We start from the raw sequence: 20,566 nt of genomic DNA, 5'->3' as shown, positions 1-20,566 counted from the left end.
GCCTTCCTGATAATGTCCGAGGCTCAGACACTCTCTCAGTTCAAAACTAGATTAAAGACCTATCTTTTTAGTAACACAATGCATCGCATAACGATGTGGTAAATGAGTGTGCTCCACGCAGGTGAGCAGGCTTGACAACCACACTCCTACTGTCTTAATGCACCAGACATTTTTTTAGAAACACTCATATGCTTTACATGTTTGTTTCTATGTCTGTTCATATAACTATTTTAATTTATTGCACTTACAAACAGCAGCTACGGTAATTATTTTATTTATTCTCTATTCCCACCTGGGGATACTCATCCAGAGGCCCCTATAGATTATGCAGCGCCATTGATGCCATCCAAGACCTGTGGAAAAAAATGATGCCAAGGTGTCCATAATCCTGGACCAGGCCGTTTGCTGAGCTGATGCTGTGGTGGTCATGGAGAATCAGAGAGAGTGAGACTGATTTTCTCAAGGCTTTTTCCTTCACTTCGTCAATTGATGAAGTTTGTTCCTCGCCACTGTCTCCACTGGCTTGCATAGTGCGGGACTTGTAGCGCTGCGCATCGAGGGATTTGCTCTTCAACGTTTGGACTTTCAGCAGTGAAATTTAAACCACACAGAACTCAACTAAACTGAACTTCAACTCTGAAAACTGGACTGACAGTTTCAATTTACGAGAACTTCTATGTTAAGCTGCTTTGACACTACATTGTAAAAGCGCTACAGAAATAAACATGAATTGAATTGAACATTTCAGCGCTGTTGAGCCATTATTTAACACCACTGATTGGCCATTGTGTTCACAGATACACCAGGACATTTTTAAATATAACTTAGACTGTCTGAAAAATAAAAAGTCATATAGGATGGCTTGAGGGTGCATAAAAAATGCGATTTCCTTCTTTTGGTGCACTGCCCCTTTAAATAATGTATTATGACTAAAATTGATGGTAACCACACAGAGTCATTTGTTTCATTGGAGTAAATATGATGCTTTTAGGCTTTTGAGGAATAATTAACATTTCATTTCTTCCTCTGGTTGATAATTTTACAGTAAGATTAATGAGATTACATGGTGGGCAGGTAGAGCGAGTCCTTGGCACGGTGTTGCAGCGCTGCCAGTTTTGCCACTTGCTGAAGCTGCTGCTCGCTGACCTTACCCTGCGGGAGAACATTGAGCAGCCCTTTCAAGTAGTCGGGGAACACCTGCAAAATGTGAATGAAGATCAGATTAGAACAGGAAAAACTGAGATCAAAACAAGAACAAATGCCTCAGATCTTCTGCACAAAACATGAAAGGAATGTCTGGGAAATTGAATCAGTCTGGCTGATGCACCTGATTGTAATGCATAGTGACTCCAAGCTCGTTGTCAAACTTTAGGGGCTGCGTCCAGATCACTCTTCGAAACCACAGGCTGTAGTTGCTGTCAACGTGTTCAGCCTCAGTAGTGATGTCCAAGATGTACTCCCTTTTGTTCAGAGGGCGGACGTTCTGACCTGGAGAAAGAGCAATCAGACAGAGTTTGATTCTTGTATTGTTTGTATATTTTAGTTTAAATGACCCTTGTCATCCTAAAATAACTAAACTACAGTATCAACAACTTAAGATCATCCTTTAACGTCTTAGCATTCCTGTAAAGTTTGCTTAGATGTCTAAAAATGCATACTCAAAGTAAATTGTCTGTTATTTTTGAACCATTTTAGTATATGCATGTATCTGGTCTCTTTTGAAAGGTGACACATTGAGGTTTATTCCTTAATAGTCAGAATCACTGCAAATGTTATTGGTATAGAGTATTTCAACTTAAGACGCACTGAAAAAAAAATATTTAAATCGGAACTAAAAATTTAACTAATCTTAACTAATGCCTGCAGAAGACTACACAGCAAAATCCTCAGAGTAAAATGTACTCAGCTCAGAGAGTATTTGTTTCCTCTAAATAAAGGCAAACAGGTTAGTAATAAGCTAAGCTGCTGTTTGTTGCTTATGATCCTCTGCTGAGATTTTGAGAGATTCAATGTATTATATTCCAGCTGATTTCATCTAAGGCTGTGACTGAAGTCAGTTGTACTTCTGTGTTTGTTTATTAACAGCAGGTGTTCATCATCAGTGCGCAATCATCACCTATTTTATTCTTTCCATTGTCTCATTAACCTGAGTAACTTTAACTCAATTGAGAGAGGGACAAAATACTATCTAAACTGAGTTCATTTTACTTTGAGGATTTTGCTGTTTATAATTAAGAGGCCTTAGTTTGAAAAGACGATCAAAAGCTTGAAGCCTTACCAAGCCAAATTTTCAATTTTGATAACAGTACCTTAGAAAATTACAGTTTCATACATGTTTATCCAAGTGAATGTCTAGGTGCTCCCCCAAAAAGGCCACTTGGAGACTCCAAATGACCCTTTTTGACAATTGATGCATAAATCTGTAATTTTTGAATGCTTTATTGTACAGTCATATTTTTGGGCTGTAATGAAAGGTTACAGCTATTCTACTCCTTATCCACATTCACTGTCAATACTTGATGACACATAGTGAATGAACAAAAAGTAAAAAACTCACTATATATAAATATATCTATATGTATAAACACATAAACACTCATTGTTTAATTATCTCACCTCTATTTGTGACCACAAAAACAGCATATTCATCCAAAGCCTCAAGTTTATGCAGACCCATTTCATAGCACAGCTCTTCAATGGCATCCAGAGCCACCTTGAAAGAAACAAAAAGTTCATCAGAATTAAATCATTCATTCATTCACTCTATTTCAGAGGTTACCACAACGTAATAAATCACGAACTATTCCAGCATATGTTTTACACAGCGGATGCCTGTCCAGGCAAAACCCAGTACTGGGAAACACCCATACACATCCATTCACTCACACACTCATACACTACAGCCAGTTTAGTTTATTAAAAATCACCTCTCCTGCATGTCTTTAGATTGTGAGGGAAACCGGAGCACCCGGAGGAAACCCACGTGAACACAGGGAGAACATGCAAACTCCACATAGAAATGCCCACTGGCTCAGCCGGGACTCGAAGCAGCGGCCTTTTTGCTGTGAGTCAACAGTGCTAACCACTGAGCCACACTGCCACCCCAGAATTAAATCATTCATTCGTTCATTTTCTTTTCGGCTTAGTCCCTTTATTAATCTGGAGTCACCACAGCGGAATGAACCGCCAACTTATCCAGCATATGTTTTACTCAGCAAATGCCCTTGCAGCCGCAACCCATCACTGGGAAACACCCATACACTCTCATTCACACACATACACTATGGACAAATTAGTTTACCCAATTCACCTACAGAGCATGTCTTTGGATTGTGGGGAAAACAAGAGCACCCGAAGGGAACCCACGTGAACATAGGGAGAACACAGAAATGCCAACTGGCCCAGCCGGGACTCGAACCAGCAACTTTCTTGCAGCGAGGTGATAGTGCTAACCACTTAGCCACCATGCCACCCCAGAATTAAACCTTTTCTTTTAAATGAAAACCATGAAAAGTCAAACTGCAATAAATATGATAGAGACATCTTACTGAGCAGGTTTTGATCTTCAGGTGGCGCTCAATTCCACCAGGAAGAAGAAACAACTGGCGTTTGGAGCTCCTTCCAGCCTGGAAAACAATAGATTGTGTATGATTATACACAGATTGGTGAAATGTGACTGAAAATGGTAGCGATGCAGCAGAAATCATCAGCAATTTTTTTAAAAATACAAAGTTTTATCCCAAAATACAAACGTAACAGTTTTGATGTTGCTGAATTTTACAGAACAAATCATTCGTAAACTGACAATCTTTTCCATGTTACTATTTTAGCACCAAATTAATATGAATAAATATTAGAACAGAACGATGATAAAAACAGTATAACTTACTGGACTGCATCATGTTTCTGCATATATAATTATAATAGGTGGGATTACCTACATTCTAAAATGCAAGTAAACAGCTATTACAACATTGAGACTTGTAGTGAATACCCATAATGCACTGTGAGTTTTCATTTGCTCTTTTAAGGGGATTATACTAGTGGACTAATGTAAAAGTAAATGAGGACTTTTTAAAAAAAGAGGCGTGGCTATTAACAATCCCTCCTTGATTGGTCTTCTGCAATAGGGCGTACGTTCTCTAAATCATCAAACCACTTTTATACACTGTAAAAATTTTAAGTCAGTACAACAAAAAAAACATAATCCTTTCCTTTCCTTTCGCTTTTTCTTGTTCACTCAACTTTTGAAAACATCAGCTGCACTGACTTATAATGATTTGTCAGTAATACAAAAAACATTTAGTTGGGTTAACATAAGATTAGTAGTTTTCTGAAGAAGTTAACTACTTTGTAAACTTTTTCAGTTGTGCCAACTAAACATTTTTTGTCTGCAGAACTGGATTGCCTGAAGTTGAGTGAGCAAAAAAAACATAATTCTTATTTCCTTTAGTTTTTTCTTGCATACTAAACATTGATAGGGCAGTAGAGACTACAGACAAGGATTGGCATAGGACCTCATGGAGGGAATCGAACTCATGTCACCATGAACACCGGAGTGCCATGTGTCAGTACACTAACCACTAAACCATTGGTGCCGACGTGTAGTTGAGTGAATAAAAAACTCTTGTGGAAATTGGTACTAAGAAATAATACATTACCAGAATAAACAAACACTAAAACTAAAACAGAGACAAATTTTAACAAAACATTTATTAGACACAGAATTAGAAACAGGACAGAAGGTAATACAATAATAAAGGTAAACAAGACAAGGATCAAAACATGGCAGCACAAACAAGGAAAAATGCTTTGTAATGCTTCACATGTGAAGCATGTCTTCCTGTTTTTTCAATTAAACTATGTTTGTTTGTTCTGATAATGTATTCTTTTTAGTACCAATTTTCACAAGAGTTTTTTCTTCACCCAACTTCTGCCATTTTAGGAAATTGCAACTGATGTTTTCAAAAGTTAAATACACATTGGCGTCAATGGTATAGTGGTTAGTGCGTACTCCGGTGTTCAAAGTGACACAAGTTTGATTGCCACCTATGCTAATCCTTCCCCTCTCCACTCCCCACGCTTTCCTGTCTATACTCTCTTCTGTCCTATCAATTAAAGGTGAAAAAAATGTTGAGTACATGAAAAAAAACGAAAGGAAATAAGGATTATGTTTATTTTTGATCACTTACATTTTTTTACAATGGCTATGATAGTTTTTTCAATAATTTAACAATTTTGCTAAACTCTTAACGAACCAACACACCTAAAACACACACACTTGTCAAAACAGTTAAATTCGTGCTCAAAATCACACATTGTAAACTAAACCCTAAAACTAATAATCATAATACAATAATAAACTAACACAATACACCATATCTAACAAAACACTACAAACATGTTTCAAAAGCAAATAATTAGCCAAAACTATAACACATGTTCTCTTCCAACAGGAACATTTAGTCAATCAGAACACATTGACAATAAAAACACTATCATCAGCCAGCCTGATCTCACGAGATAACGTAAGTATTTTACGTTTTGTCAGTTTAGTGGCTAAATCATATGAATCCATACGAGTTCAGTCGTACGAAATTGTACGATTCTAAAAAGGAGGCGTGGCACCTAACCCCACCCCTAAACCCAACCGTCATTGGCGGATGAGCAAATCGTACTAAATTGTACGAATTAGATCGTACGAATTCATACGAATTGGACACTAAAGCAAAAAGTTACGAATTGCCGTGAGATTGTGTTGCATCAGCTGACATTACAGAAACTGCATTATTGTATGTATCAGCTCTGCCCTTTTATTTTGTTTTGTTGGGTTTAGTAAATGCATAAAATTTTGTTTCTTTTGCTGCAGAAATTCAATACAAAAAATAAACGACCATCTCAAAGTAGCTTTATAAAATGTACATGTTTTATGTAAAAAAAAATACAGACACAGAATTGCTGCAGTACAGACTTTATTTGCAAAAGGACATTACTGCAAGATATACAGACAGAAAAAGCACTGCAATTATAATAAACAACAAAGTAATTTTCTATTCTACCTGGTCTTCTGCATTTGCCCTGCATTTCTCCTACGCTGACACGCCAAGTTGAAGCCAGCCTCGTCAACATAGATAATTTCATGTGTGACTTGATTGACCTTTTAGAAAACTTGTTAAATGTATTGAAAAAACTGTCATAGCGATTGTAAAAACTGTAACTTCAGGCATTCCAGTTCTGCAGACAAAAATGTTCAGTTGGCACAACTTAAAAAGTTATGTTACAGAGTAGTTCACCTCTCCAGAAAGCTAATAATCTTATGTTAATGTTTTTGTATTAATGGCAAATAATAACAAATAAAAAGAAAAAGCGAAAGAAAATAAGGATTATGTACTGACTTAAAATATTTTACAGTGTATAATCATTAAATGATCATTAAAATCATTAAAAATCAGCAAAGACATGAATGAATTCTGGCAAGATATGCAAATGCCCAGTGTGCATGAATAGTCGCGCATCATACATTTTAGGCTTTATAGTATGGACAGAGGTTGTTTATTTGAAGTGCCATAAAAATGCCAGTCAAGACAAACTTTTTTGCAAAGAGCAGCTGTTTCACTTCATAAAACCTCAATGAATTTTCAAAAGCCACATGTATTAATTTTGTGTTGCCTGTAGGTTTTTTGACTCTCAAAGTGCTGGTTATTTTGACGAATCACAGAAGATCACTTTCAACTAAAAACCATCTTTAATATTCTACTGATCAAAAAATACGTAATATCTTAGATGCAAATTAACAGCACATGTGCAGTTTTGCGCAAATTATCCCTTTAAATACACGATTTTCAGTTGCAGATTTTTATGTGCATCATAAATTTGAAACCAGAATTTCCTATTATAAAATATTATTATAATAATATTCAACTTACCAGCATAGCTTTCAATTCCATCCCATTAGGATGCTCAATGCGTCCGCCATACTGGAACGTCTTCCTTAGGTTCTGCTCACAAGCCTTTGCTATACCTGCCAATATATCATTATACAGTGAGTCAACATTTCATCAGTTTGATCTGTATAGCTGGAGCTAAAAAGTGTGCTTACCTTGAAAGTGCACTCCAGGACTTGCACAAACATCTTGAAGGTACTTCAGCAGGTACGGTTTGAGCACTTCTGAACACTTGTAGTATGCAGTGAAGATGTACAGCAGCCTCCAACCTCTCTGACAACTCTCCCTGTAAAATACACCAACAATCAGCATTCACTGGCAAATTAACAACAATCCGCCATGATTTACTTTTTCAATAGAAATAGGAATTATCTGCTAAATGAGTAAATGTAAATGCGTTGCTGACGTGAACTGGACGTTGTATTTTCACTGTCACACATGAAAAATTAATAGAATTAGTATTGTCATCATTCAAAACTTAACATGTCTTTGTCTTCCAGGGACCTCTTGTTATGAAAACTTACATTTTTTGAGCCAAATCTCAAAACTGTCCTATGATGCCACTGTCTCAAGCATATTTCAACAAAATTACAACAAAAGGAAAATCGTAAAATCATTAATAAATACCTCTGTCATAATTTTATGGTATTTGTGGCATTTTTAGTAAATGGAAATCACAAGGGATTCAGGTTACGTGCATTCACCATGCACATACAACAGAAAGTTAAAATGCCATCCAAACGTATTTCTCTGTTTCTGTATTTGGACTTCCAAAGGACATGACACAAAGCGGGAAGTGCTTACAATTTAATTTGAATTATGTTCCAGAGAATTATAAAAATATATAGCTAACATTTGACAAAGGACAGCTTCCAGAAGCTCTCCCAGTTCAGTTCTGGATTTGGCTAGAATCTCCTCCAGCCGACGAAGCTGTGGATTGTGAGCCACAACCTGTAAGTGTTTTTATTTTTAAAATTACAAATGTTTACAAAAATTACATGCACGGTTTCTAGCGTTAACGGTATGTTGTAGCGAGGACGTAAACAAGGATGTAAACAACGAGAAATGCTGTTTGGCACTGTCAACAATTTAGCTACAAATTCATATTTATCCATCAAATTGCTGTAAACAGCCACAATCTTCAGCAGCGCGTGCAGTGTCTCTCTATGCGGGCGCATTCCCTGCGTTCTCAAATAAACAAGCCAAAGATATGTGAACGTTTCATATTACTTACACATGCTTATTCCAAATCTATGTGAAAGACACTTGTCAGGTTTTATTTTAGAGAGCAGGCGTGAGGTTCAACTGATTTGGCTAACAGCTATACTTTGACTGACAGTGTTTACACAGTGCAAAAGCACTTGCTTTGAAGCCGCGTGATGTTTTTCCTGGTGACGTAGAGTCAATCTGCAAACCACAGCACATTATGTTAGCAGACCAATCAGAGCCTCTTGAGGGCGGGCCTTTCAGAGGAACTAAGAAATATGACAGTCGTTTTTATGTTAGCTGAGTAGCTGTATATAATCAAAGTAAGATATATGAAAAAAATAATGTGATTTACTACAAGTGAAGCATGAGCACACATTACTTTGCATCTTATAAACACAACCAAGCCTTAAAAAAACACTGTGGATCACCCCTTTAAATCATCAAAATTTAATTAGCTTAATTAGACTCCATTCAAACTTATGAGTTAAGTTTTTGTCTCAGAATTGTTCATATATTTAACCTTTTTGGACCCAGTGTGAAACGATTAAGTTTGTTGTCCTTTGTTCTGACACCTCTATTTGTTAAAAATGTCCAGCAAGTCTGACAAGTCATGGAGATAAAAATATTCTTCCTAATTTCATGTAAAATAAATGGCCCTATATGAAAACAAATGTCCAACAATGAAGATAAATTGCTCTTTGTACATTATTAAGGAATAATTTAATTAATTTGTGGAATGTTTTTAAGGTCAAGTTCAGTCAAAATGTTTAAATAAAACAGTAAAAGAGTTAGTGACCCCTTATTTTTCTCAAACATCAGATTTTAATCTACATACATACACTTAAAAAATCCCTTTTGCTGCTACTAATTTAAAATTAGTTGAAATCACACAAAAAAAAACACAATTCCTAAGCTTTTTGGGACATCTTAATTGTTTTATGTTCATTCATTCATTCATTTTCCTTTTGCTCAGTCCATTTATTCATCAGGGGTCAACACAGTGGAATGAACCTCCAACTTATCCAGCATATGTTTTACACAGCAGATGCCCTTCCATCTGCAACCCAGTAATGGGAAACATCCATCCACACTCACTCACACACATACACTACGGCCAATTTAGTTTATTCAATTCACCTGGCGCATGTCTTTGGACTGTGGGGTAAACCAGAGCACCTGGAGAAAACCCATGCCAACACTGGAAGAACATGCAAACTACATACACAATTGCCAACAGACCTAGCTGGGAGTCAAACCAGCAACCTTCTTGTTGTGAGTCGACAGTGCTAACCACTGAGTCACTGTGTCGCTGTGCCCTTTTTTACTATCCAAATGTAAATGTAAAAAAGAAAGCAGTCCATACGTCTTGGAGCTGGTGTTTCCAGTGATCTGCTTGAGCACTTGGCAGTACGCTTCATCCCTCATTAGTCCATACTCGCCACTCAGCTGAAACAGACACCGAGCTCATATCACACTGCTTTGGAGACATTACGCACATCCCTGTTTTAATATTTCATGATGGGAAGGCATATTGGGATATTTGAAGAGTTGCATACCCGTAGGATGGTGCTGATGACGTCCTGCTCAGCCTGGCCTTTCATAGGGTAGTCGCCCATAAACTTCATTATAGCTGAGGGATGAGAGTCATTTAAATCATATTGGATAGTAAATATGTCACTTCATTTTTTAGTTAATATATTTACATTCTGCTTACCAAGAAAAATCTCTGCAGCTACTTTGTTCAGGTTTTCATCAGTGAACTCAATCAGGGACTCTTGGATTGGGGACTAAATTATCAAAGCAAAAATCAACGGAATGTGCATAAAAATATCACGAAACGTTTGAGAAAATTCCCAAACTTTCTCTTATTTTAAAGGAATAATTAACCAATAGAATTATCATAATGTTGTAATTCAATAATATAATCATGTGTATTATAAAAACTGTCATACTTTTAAAATAACAATTTTAAAATAATGAAAAAATAATAATTATGAAATAGAAAAAAATTGAAATTATATTAAATAAAGTTTAATAAATTAAATTAAAATAAAATAAATTTAATAAAAAATTCCTAAATAATGCTAATTATTATTATTAACAACAACAGCAATACAATACTATACAGTACTTAATACTACTAACTACTACTACTACTACTACTACTACTACTAATAATAATAATAATAATAATAATAATAATTATTATTATTATTATTATTATTATTATTATTATTATAAAAATGATAATAATAATAACAAGGTAAATAATTATATTTATTATAAATAATAAAAAACAACAATATTCATTAATAATAATACTAAAAATGATAATAAAAATAATAAAATAGCCTGTGCATGACATTGATTAAAATCTCAAATAAAAAATAAAAATACAATGTACAAAATTAAATAAATAAAAAATAAGTTAAAAAAAAACTGAAATAAAATTGAAAATATATTAAATAATGCTTATTATCATTAACAACAACAGCAATACTACTGCTACTACTACTACTACTACTATTACTATAATTAATACTACTACTAATAATACTAATAACAATATTAATATATATATACAGTTGAAGTTGAACAACAGAGCAAGGAAATTTTCACAGTATGTCTGATAATATTTTTTCTTCTGGAGAAAGCCTTATTTGTTTCATTTCGGCTAGAAAAAAAAGCAGTTTTTACATTTTTAAAAGCCATTTAAGGTCAAAATTATTAGCCCCTTTAAGCTAAATTTTTTTCAATAGTCTACAGAACAAACCATTATTATTCAGTAACTTACCTAATTCCCCTAACCTGCCTAGTTAACCTAATTAACTTAGTTAAGCCTTGAAATGTCACTTTAAGCTGTATAGAAGCGTCTTGAAAAATATCTAGTCAAATATTATTTACTGTCATCATGGCAAAGATAAAATAAATCAGTTATTAGAAATGAGTTATTAAAACTATTGTGTTTAGAAATGTGTTGAAAAAATCTGCTCTCCGTTAAACAGAAATTGGGGAAAAAACAAACAGGGGGCTAATAATTCTGACTTCAACTGTATATACATATACATACATACATACATACATACACATATATATATATATATATATATATATATATATATATATATATATATATATATATATATATATATATATATATATATATATATATATATATATATATATATATATATATATATATATATATATATATATATATATATATATTTTTTTTTTTTTTAGATATTTTAATATATGTATTATTAATGTAATTATTTTTGTTTTATATACATATATATATATATATATATATATATATATATATATATATATATATATATATATATATATATATATATATATATATATAACAAAAATAATAACATTAATAATACATATATTAAAATATATAATAAAATAAAATAATTAAAAGTAAAAAATTAAAAGTGAAATAAAATTGAATATGTATTAAATAATGCTAAATAAAAATACTACTTCTATAATAATTAAATAATAATAATAATAATATTAATACATGACATTGATTATAAATGTAAACAATACCTTGGAGAATTTCACCATTTCCGATGGATCCCTGGGTTCCTTTGATTTCTTTGACTTTTTCTTATATGAGTCACCGCTAAATATAAACATACGTCTCTGTGTCAATTCTAAATGTTCTTTTAATCAAACTATGCACAGCATATGAGCATGCAATGCCGAATGACATAATCAACTGACCCGTTTTTTCTCTGGGCCCCTCTGAAATATTTCTTGGCAAACTCCACCATGTTGTACTGGACGTCCTGCAGGATTCTCTCATCAATGTCCATATCAGCACTGTCTGTGTAGGCTTCTGTATACTCACTGACAGGAGACGCCACCTAGAGGAGACACAAAACAGCGATGCATGATGGCACATTAAATGAAAATTGCAGACTGTATTTCTGCACGGGACATTTACCTCAATGGTGCGGTCCAGTTCGTGGGCTGCGGCAGAAGAACCCACAGCCACAGCCACGGCGGCAGAGGCGGCCACACGACCCTGCTTATTCTTGGGCTCTTCTTTCTTGTCCACAGGAATGTTAATGAAGTCAGGAGCAGCGACCGGCTGAACAAACTCCACAGGAAAAACCCCCGATCGCCCATGAATGGCCCCAAACTTCCAGCCTTAGAACCATACAAGACATGGTGTGTGAAAGTGTGTGTTTGACAATCGTAGGACTTTTTTAGATCAGTTTACTTCTTAGGAAACGACTCATATTTATTTATTAACTGAACACATATTTACTCATATTTTTAAAAAAGCTTTTGTGTGTGATTTGAGATATAGTCAGTTTTGGGTGTAATCAGTGACTGTAATTAAATGAATTTTCTGCTAAAAAAGTAAAGGACTTAGTTTCATTTTCGGTAATTTAATTGCAGTCCCTTAAAATTAACTTGCATTAAGTATTGTGAATATATATATATATATATATATATATATATATATATATATATATATATATATATATATATATATATATATATATATATATATATATATATATATATATATATATATATATATATATGTGTGTGTGTGTGTGTGTGTGTGTGTGTTACACAAATATATCTTGCAGAATATTTTTTTTCAAATAAAGACAATGACATATTAAGAAAAGATGAACTGAGGGAGAAATGAGTTCATGGCAGTATACTTTCAGAGAAGCAGAGTAATTGTATTTTTAACAATTATCCAGGTGTTTTTTTTTTTAAATGACTTGATTACAAATATATATATATGATGCTGTGTTATGCTTTATGTAAATAAAAAGTTACATTGTAAAAGAATAATTCCACCCAGGCTCATTTTGAAAACGTGCCGCTACATACATTTCTGGAGAGCGCCAAATACTTCCAAGGAGCTGATCTCAAAAAATTTTCCGCAAGTGCCATTCGCACCTGCTGTTCTCACGTAAATCCACCAGAAGCTGCTGTCCACTGACTGACCGATCGGCTGACCCACCTTCCTCCTTTTTTCAAAAGCACGATTAACCCGCCCACCCACTTCTCTAAACCCAACCGACAAAGCAATCCAGAAAAAGAAAAGCCCTCGCCTGATTTTTACCACATTTTCAGATTTTACCACATTCTCACCTTGATATTTACTTGTTTATTTTATTTTATTGGCTTCTGCTTTAAGTCTTACGCTCTTTCTGTAACAATTCTTTCCGGACTCAAACTCATGGTCATGTCATGGTAAACTCCACTCTCTGTCTCAAATCTACCAACGTACATGACGAGCCAACTGGACAAACTGGTGACAGCGGGAAAGCCGTCTATATGGAGGTAAGTGATCAGCTGGTAAGCACGAAAAGGAACGGCATCATACTGTTCCATAGCATTCGTTTTAAAAACGAAATGCAGCCAAACGTACTTCTGGCTACATAATTCCCGATCTCCAGAAACGTATATAGGGCTACATTTCTAGAATGAGCCTGTGTTGGAATAATTCTTTTAAAGGATAAGTTCAACTGAACAAATTAGTTTGATTTTCCCACCACATTAGTCAATTTACAATTACTGCTTTTTTTAAAACTATTTTACTTGTATGTTTAATAATCTGCATCTAGCACTTCTATTGTCCAACAATAAAATATTTGAGCAATATCTGGTTATTGTCGCTCTGTTTTAGAAGTTTTGCAGCAACTCAAATGCACAAGGCTCATGCAATCTCGCCAGCAAAATAGAAATAATTTTTATGACTCTCTAACATTTAAAGATGGACAATATACCTGTGAACTGTAAGTTACACACTGTGAAAAACACCACATCTCAAATAAATTAAGCAGCGCAAGTATTTGTCTATCTAAGTCTCTCTCAGAGTATTTGACAGAGCAAAACTACTTCAAACTTTACCTGTAAACTATATCCTATGAGTTATTTCAAAGCACTTAATACTAAGCCTGACTCATGTTAAGGACAAACTGGATTATGCGCTTAACCCGCAGCAGCTCATTCTGTGTCCTAATGCATAAATAAACTAATGTATATCGATATAAACAGTATTGCATGTTATCACACAAGCTCAATATACCACCCAGCACTAATAAAAAGCATGAGCGAAGCCATCATGCCGAGAGAAGGAAGAAAGGCTCTATACATGCAGCTAGGGATGCATAAAATCAGATATTTCTGCACAGGAGCAGTTCAATGCTAGACACTAGCAGAAACCAACAGCACTCCATGCAGGTGTTCACAAACACAACACACAACCCACCAAAATCAGGTGTATCTCTTTTTAATTCCTCCAGGAGAATCACCTTCTTTTTCACTATGCAACCATAATACTGGCCTGTGAAACATTTATGAAGATTTACAGCATGTTAATGTATTTGGCAGACACACACTGCAGTCATGGTAGGTACAGGTTCATAGATTTCCTGAGAACTGAATCCATGAACCCTATAGCATTTTTAGCATTAAATACATATACTCTTCTGAATTAGAAAACAATAATGCCACAGATTAAGTATGATTAGGTTCTAAACAAGTTATGTCTTTCACAAATGCATTTTAAAGCACTGATAAGGATTAACCTCAAATGAAGATTAAATCAAGGTGCATTTTATCATTCTGTTTTAAACCAGACTGCTTAAAAATAATTAGAGTTACATTTAAAACATGGTTTCAGTTCTGATATTAATTTACTTTTAGATTAGATTTGCTTTAATTCCGTGCTTAATTAGTTTGGACTGTTTAAAAATCCCCATTAAAAACTCAAAATGTTCATCTTAGTTCGGGATTCATTCATTTAAAATTAAGATAAAGATAATCTGGGGTGGGAGGGTGCATTAATAAATTCATTAATAGTTTTTTAGAACAAGAATGCATTAAATTGATCAAAAGTGACAGTTTTATATGATATTATATTATATTATATTATATTATATTGAATGCATATAAGAATGCATTAAATTGATCAAAAGTGACAGTTTTATATGATATTATATTATATTATATTATATTATATTATATTATATTATATTATATTATATTATATTATATTATATTATATTATATTATATTATATTATATTATATATCCATTTACAGGCAACAGTTAATCGAGGAGGTATGTAATGTATATATATATATATATATATATATATATATATATATATATATATATATATATATATATATATATATATATATATATATAGATAGATAGATAGAGTCATATAATCTTACAAAAATACAATCTGATTGCATAGCTTTTATTGTGCTCCTAGTCAAACGACTAATGTTGCTTAGGTGGAAGGATCAGAAACCTCCAATTTCAACACAGTGGATCCATGATGTCCTCTTATTCCAAAAGTTGAAAAAATAGACTGACTACAGGTTCATCTAACCAGTTTAAGAAAATTTGGGATTCATTTAGGAAATATATCCAAGAACATGTTTTATTGTCAAATATAGAATAAGTCCTTGTTCCAGCAAATTTATTCTTTTTCTTTCCTAAGTGCAAAGTAGAGTGTATTGTGTGATTGTACAATTGTAGTTTTTGTTAAGCTACATTATTATTTACCTTTTTATTTGTTGGTATGTTTTTTTTAGTTGATACTATCCATACTTTTTGAAATATAATGGTTTTGTTTTGGGTCTTTTAGGGGTTTTTTGTCTTTTTTTTACTGTAATTTGCCATAAAAATCATATATAAAAAAATTAAAATTCCCAGATTACCTCATTGTCTTGTGTGGCTTTGGGTTTTGCTGTCCTTAGTTATTTAGCCTATTATTTTTTTTCTCCCTTAAATACATAATGTTAGGTCTTAATGAATACATTTAGTTTCAAGCGGTTTAACCTGCATCCAGTCCTTCCATTTTCTGCAAGCGAATGATGTCTCCCTTGTGAAAGCTCAGCAGCGTTCTGTCATCTGTAATGTAATTACGCACAGCAACGACATAGTCTGAATCCTAGAGCGAGAGAGAGCAAAATTAACACACTGCACCGCAGCCGATCATCTCTGCAGTGAGTGAGAGACAGGACTGACCTTCTTCAGCTCTGTGATGAAGTAGTCAATCATAGTTTTGACCTGAGGAGCTTTGGCAGAGAAAAGAATCAATTTCTCATTGTTGAGGTTGAACTCCAGCATGTTTTTGGAGGGAATGGTGACAAACATGATGTCTGTGTAGCTGCAAGACAATAAAAATGATCACAGTGAGGCCACAAAGAAGAATATTTTTCAATGTGATGGTGGTATTTTGTGTCATAAGTCAAGTTTATTTATAAACTAATTTCAAGAGGATCACATGCTTATGATTGCTTGCAGCCGGCCCGGCATTGTTCAATTTATCATTCACCAATCAGATGATTCCTAAGCCACTATAAATACCCTCAGTTCCATATAACAGCCATCTTCGTTTTGAAGAACCCCCTCTTCCACCCCTACTCCTCCTCCTGTCCTAGACGGTGGCCCAGTGGTTAGTACTGTTGCCTCACAGCAAGAACATTACTTGTTCTAGTCCTTACCAAGCCAGCCAATGTTTCTGTGCGGAGTTTACACGTTCTCCCCGTGCTCACGTGGGTTTCCCCCAGGTTCCCCGGTTACCTCCCACTGTCCAAAAACATGCAATCTTATGATCTCAGGGCTCTCTCCTGGGACAGCTTGCCAAACAAGCTTAATAATCAATCATCAGCTAAGTGTGAACTCTTGAAATGTACTGCGTTACATTAAGCACCAAATATTTGACTTAAAACATTTCTTATTAATGCTTATTACTGTATTTGTGATATAAGTCATTGTGGAAAAAAAGAAATGTTTCAATGTAATCAGTTTTTGATATGAAACTATAAAGTACAGTTGTTTGACAGGTGTAGTTTGATGATAGCTATATGTAAGGCACAATATGTAAGATTTATTTTCATTAAAACATTGCAATAAAACACACATATATTTATATATATATTTTTGCTGATTAATGTTTATGTTCTTACAGTATCTCAAATGTTTTGATAAATAAGAAATTGTAACCAGTGAACAGACTGTGCCCTGTATTGTACTGTGTGGTCATGCTAATGATGTAATCCATCCTCGATTTTTGGTTTGATTTATAGAAAACAGGGGAAACACCAAAGACGCTTTATTAGGCTGTGTGTTTTGTTAGACAAAGAACAGAACACTAAATGTATTTATTTTAATAAAACTGGACTGATAATAAGTCTTGAATACCTTAGCTCATTCATGAACATAATTTCTGCTAAAGTCCGGAGGATCCCAGCAGACACACAACATCATAAGATGTTAATATTAGGTTCGTTTTAGGTCACCAGCATCTATGAACAATGTTATTTTGACATTCAATAACGACGTGAAATGACGTTGATATTTTTCTGATTTTAGGTTGTGTTGGGAAGTGACCAAAATCCAACAATGAGCCAACATCTTAAACCAACATTGTATTGACGTCAAATACTGACATTTATTCATCAGGTATGGCAGCCGAATTCCAACGTTTTATAGACATCATATTGGTCACGTCCATAAAATGTCAAGCTTCAGAAAGTTAAGCTTGTTGTTTTTAGGTTGCGTTGAAAAGTAACACGTCTGTCTGACGTTGGACATTGACGTCGGCCCGATTCAACTCGATTTTCATTTCCAAACAAAATACAACATCCCACAAAGTTGGGCTAATGACGTCATGTTGATGTCCTGTGCCTGCTGGGATGTAATGAAGACTACAACTTCAATGATTCCACACTCTATCGCGCCATCATCAAAACACACCTTTGTTTGTTGTGAATTAGCGCCATCTAGCTGTGAAAATCACATTTTGTGCCTATAACTACTTTAAATGATAAGCAGCTTGTAGCTTATCAGGCTACAGTTTCAATTAGCCTCAACAAAACTGAACAACCAAAATGCTGCATGTTAGGCTACTGTATATAGAGGCATGTAAAAAGGACACCCTATTGAATTCTATGGTTTTCTGTATCAGGACATCACAAAAAATATCTGGTCCTTGGTAGTAGGCCTTACAATTTGAAAAAATAAAACCTCAAATGAACAACAACGAATGACGTACTGCAGCATGTCATTTAATCCTTAACAACAATAAAGCCAAAAGGAAAGTTGCTGGTGATATCCTTACTGTTAACAGTTAAGAAAGTTAGACTTCCACTGCTAATCAAATACATTTGATTCACTAATCATCAGCAAGTGTGTGCACCTCTATGAATGCAGAGGTTTTGTCAGTTTGTTGGTCTGGAGCAATAAGATGTGTGATTTCCAAGCAACCTGAAGTCTATCATTTCACAGTTAGGAAGTTTATTCATAAGTGGTAGACATCCAGAACAGACACCAATGTTCCCAGGAGAGGACATCTTAGCAAACTCACCCCAAGGTCAGACCATGTAACGTTCAGAAAAATAGCAGACAGCACAACAACTTCCCTGAGACTCCACAGGCCATGTTTGGCACAGGAAATTATTAAGTTCATGACAGTACAATAATCTTTTTTAAAAAGGGACAAGTATTGGATGTTTGGAAGGGCTGCCAGAGGAATGCTTCTCTAATCTAAAAACATGACAGAATGATTGCAAGGGTTGCTTCTGAACAAACCATAAGACTTCTAAAGACAAAATAAGTCAAGTCAAAGTCCAGACCTCATCCTAAAAACAATGGAATTCAATAGGGTGTTCAAACCTTTTTTTTTTTTTGCACGACTTAATGCTCACTGTTTGTGTATATACAGTTAGTCAAAATGATTAGCCCCCCTGAATTATTGGCTCTCTGTTAATTTTTTCCCCCAATTTCTGTTTAACGGAGAGCAGATTTTTTTTTCAACACATTCTAAACATAATAGTTTTAATAACTCATTTCTAATAACTGATTTATTTTATCTTTGCCATGATGACAGTAAATAATATTTAACTAGATATTTTTCAAGACACTTCTATACAGCTTAAAGTGACATTTAAAGGCTTAACTAGGTTAATTAGGTTAACTAGGCAGGTTAGGGTAATTAGGCAAGTTATTGTATAATGATGGTTTGTTCTGTAGACTATCGAAATAAAATAAAGATTAAAGGGGCAAATAATTTTGAAAATAAAATGATTTAAAAAAATTAAAAACTGCTTTTATTCTAGCTGAAATAAAACAAATAAGACTTTCACCAGAAGAAAAAATATTATCAGACATACTGTGAACATTTCCTTGCTCTGTTAAACATAATTTGGGAAACATTTTAAAAAGAAAAGAAAATTAAAAAGGGGGCTAATAATTCTGACTTCAAATGTATATGATGATTTTTTTTCCTCAACTTAGTACTCGTCGAAAGCTTATAAATATATAAAGCCATCTAAACAGCATTAGAAACTCCTGTTAGGCACACAAACAAAATATGCTGCACTTCTGACAGCTTTGCTGAACTGTAATGGACAACCGTATGATTTGGATTCAGAAGAAACAGCTATGCTTGATCATCCTATGCTTTTTGTGATCATATCTTGTGATATTGTGTCTTGTTTTAGCCTCTTTAACAGTTTGGGTCCATTTTAAGTTAAATTTTCAATCAAAAATAAAGTCAGCAGACTAAGATTCCTTGTTCAGTGCACAACAAGGTTCAGCTGGCAGCATTTTATGTTATGAACCAAACAAAGAGAAAAATCGCACCAGAGTTTGTTTTGATCAAACAGAACCTGCCAAATGTGAACACGCCCCAAATGTCTCATTAACTGGTACCTGTAAGGTCGCAGGACTCTGAAGTAATCTGGGGCGACCGCACTGCTCCTGACCATTTTTAAAAGCTTGATCCCTCTATGTGACACAGACAGCACCTGGACCCCGGTGCCAACACTGCCCTGTTCAGTACACCAAAAGAAAGATGGATTTGAATGGTTGAAATAACATGACAAAACAGCACATGATAATATAATAGTCAGAATAATGAATGTGTTTAGGATGCAGGCATGTTTATTATATTTATTCTAATGCAGGCTCATTGGAAATACATGCTTTAACTGCAACAATGTACTTAAACAGTTTCTAGCTACAATGAACTCTACAGTGAAGAATAACAACTTTTTTTTCCAATTTACACTAATGATATTTGCAGCAATGACATAGTACTGATGAATAAAGTGGTATTTTGGTGCAGTTTTTTGCACAACACCAAACAAATACCACAAAACAATCTGCGGTCTGTGTGAGTCCCAATGCCCCAGTAAAGTGAAGGGGATGCTGTCAGTGAGCGCCATCTTTAAAAGACGTTAAACCTAGGTCCTGACTCTCTGTTGTCATTTAAAATCCCATGACACTTTTCGTAATAAGTAGGGGTATAACCCTGGTGTCTTGGCCACATTCCCTCCATTGGCCATCACCCATCATGGCCTCCCAATCATCCCCATCCACTGAATTGACTCTATCAC

General features: G+C 34.4%; 1 protein-coding gene across 2 annotated transcripts in view; it reads right to left on the bottom strand.

Annotated features, from left to right (window-relative positions):
- Positions 1-20,566, bottom strand: part of myo15aa (myosin XVAa) — a 101,723-nt gene that overhangs the window by 5,608 nt on the left and 75,549 nt on the right. For both annotated transcript variants that reach the window (XM_056453989.1, XM_056453990.1), the window contains exons 45-59: positions 19,881-19,999; positions 16,191-16,332; positions 16,002-16,113; positions 12,118-12,323; positions 11,895-12,037; positions 11,718-11,793; positions 9,868-9,940; positions 9,710-9,783; positions 9,517-9,599; positions 7,100-7,230; positions 6,927-7,021; positions 3,549-3,626; positions 2,617-2,713; positions 1,328-1,488; positions 1,064-1,197 (exon numbers count right to left, since the gene is read on the bottom strand). In XM_056453989.1, coding sequence (XP_056309964.1) covers positions 1,064-1,197; positions 1,328-1,488; positions 2,617-2,713; positions 3,549-3,626; positions 6,927-7,021; positions 7,100-7,230; positions 9,517-9,599; positions 9,710-9,783; positions 9,868-9,940; positions 11,718-11,793; positions 11,895-12,037; positions 12,118-12,323; positions 16,002-16,113; positions 16,191-16,332; positions 19,881-19,999 — 1,724 coding nt within the window. The remainder of the gene's footprint in view (positions 1-1,063; positions 1,198-1,327; positions 1,489-2,616; positions 2,714-3,548; positions 3,627-6,926; positions 7,022-7,099; positions 7,231-9,516; positions 9,600-9,709; positions 9,784-9,867; positions 9,941-11,717; positions 11,794-11,894; positions 12,038-12,117; positions 12,324-16,001; positions 16,114-16,190; positions 16,333-19,880; positions 20,000-20,566) is intronic.

Source organism: Danio aesculapii, chromosome 3 (assembly GCF_903798145.1).
Source record: "Danio aesculapii chromosome 3, fDanAes4.1, whole genome shotgun sequence".
Classification (NCBI taxonomy): domain Eukaryota; kingdom Metazoa; phylum Chordata; class Actinopteri; order Cypriniformes; family Danionidae; genus Danio; species Danio aesculapii.
This window is presented reverse-complemented; position numbering and strand designations above follow the sequence as displayed.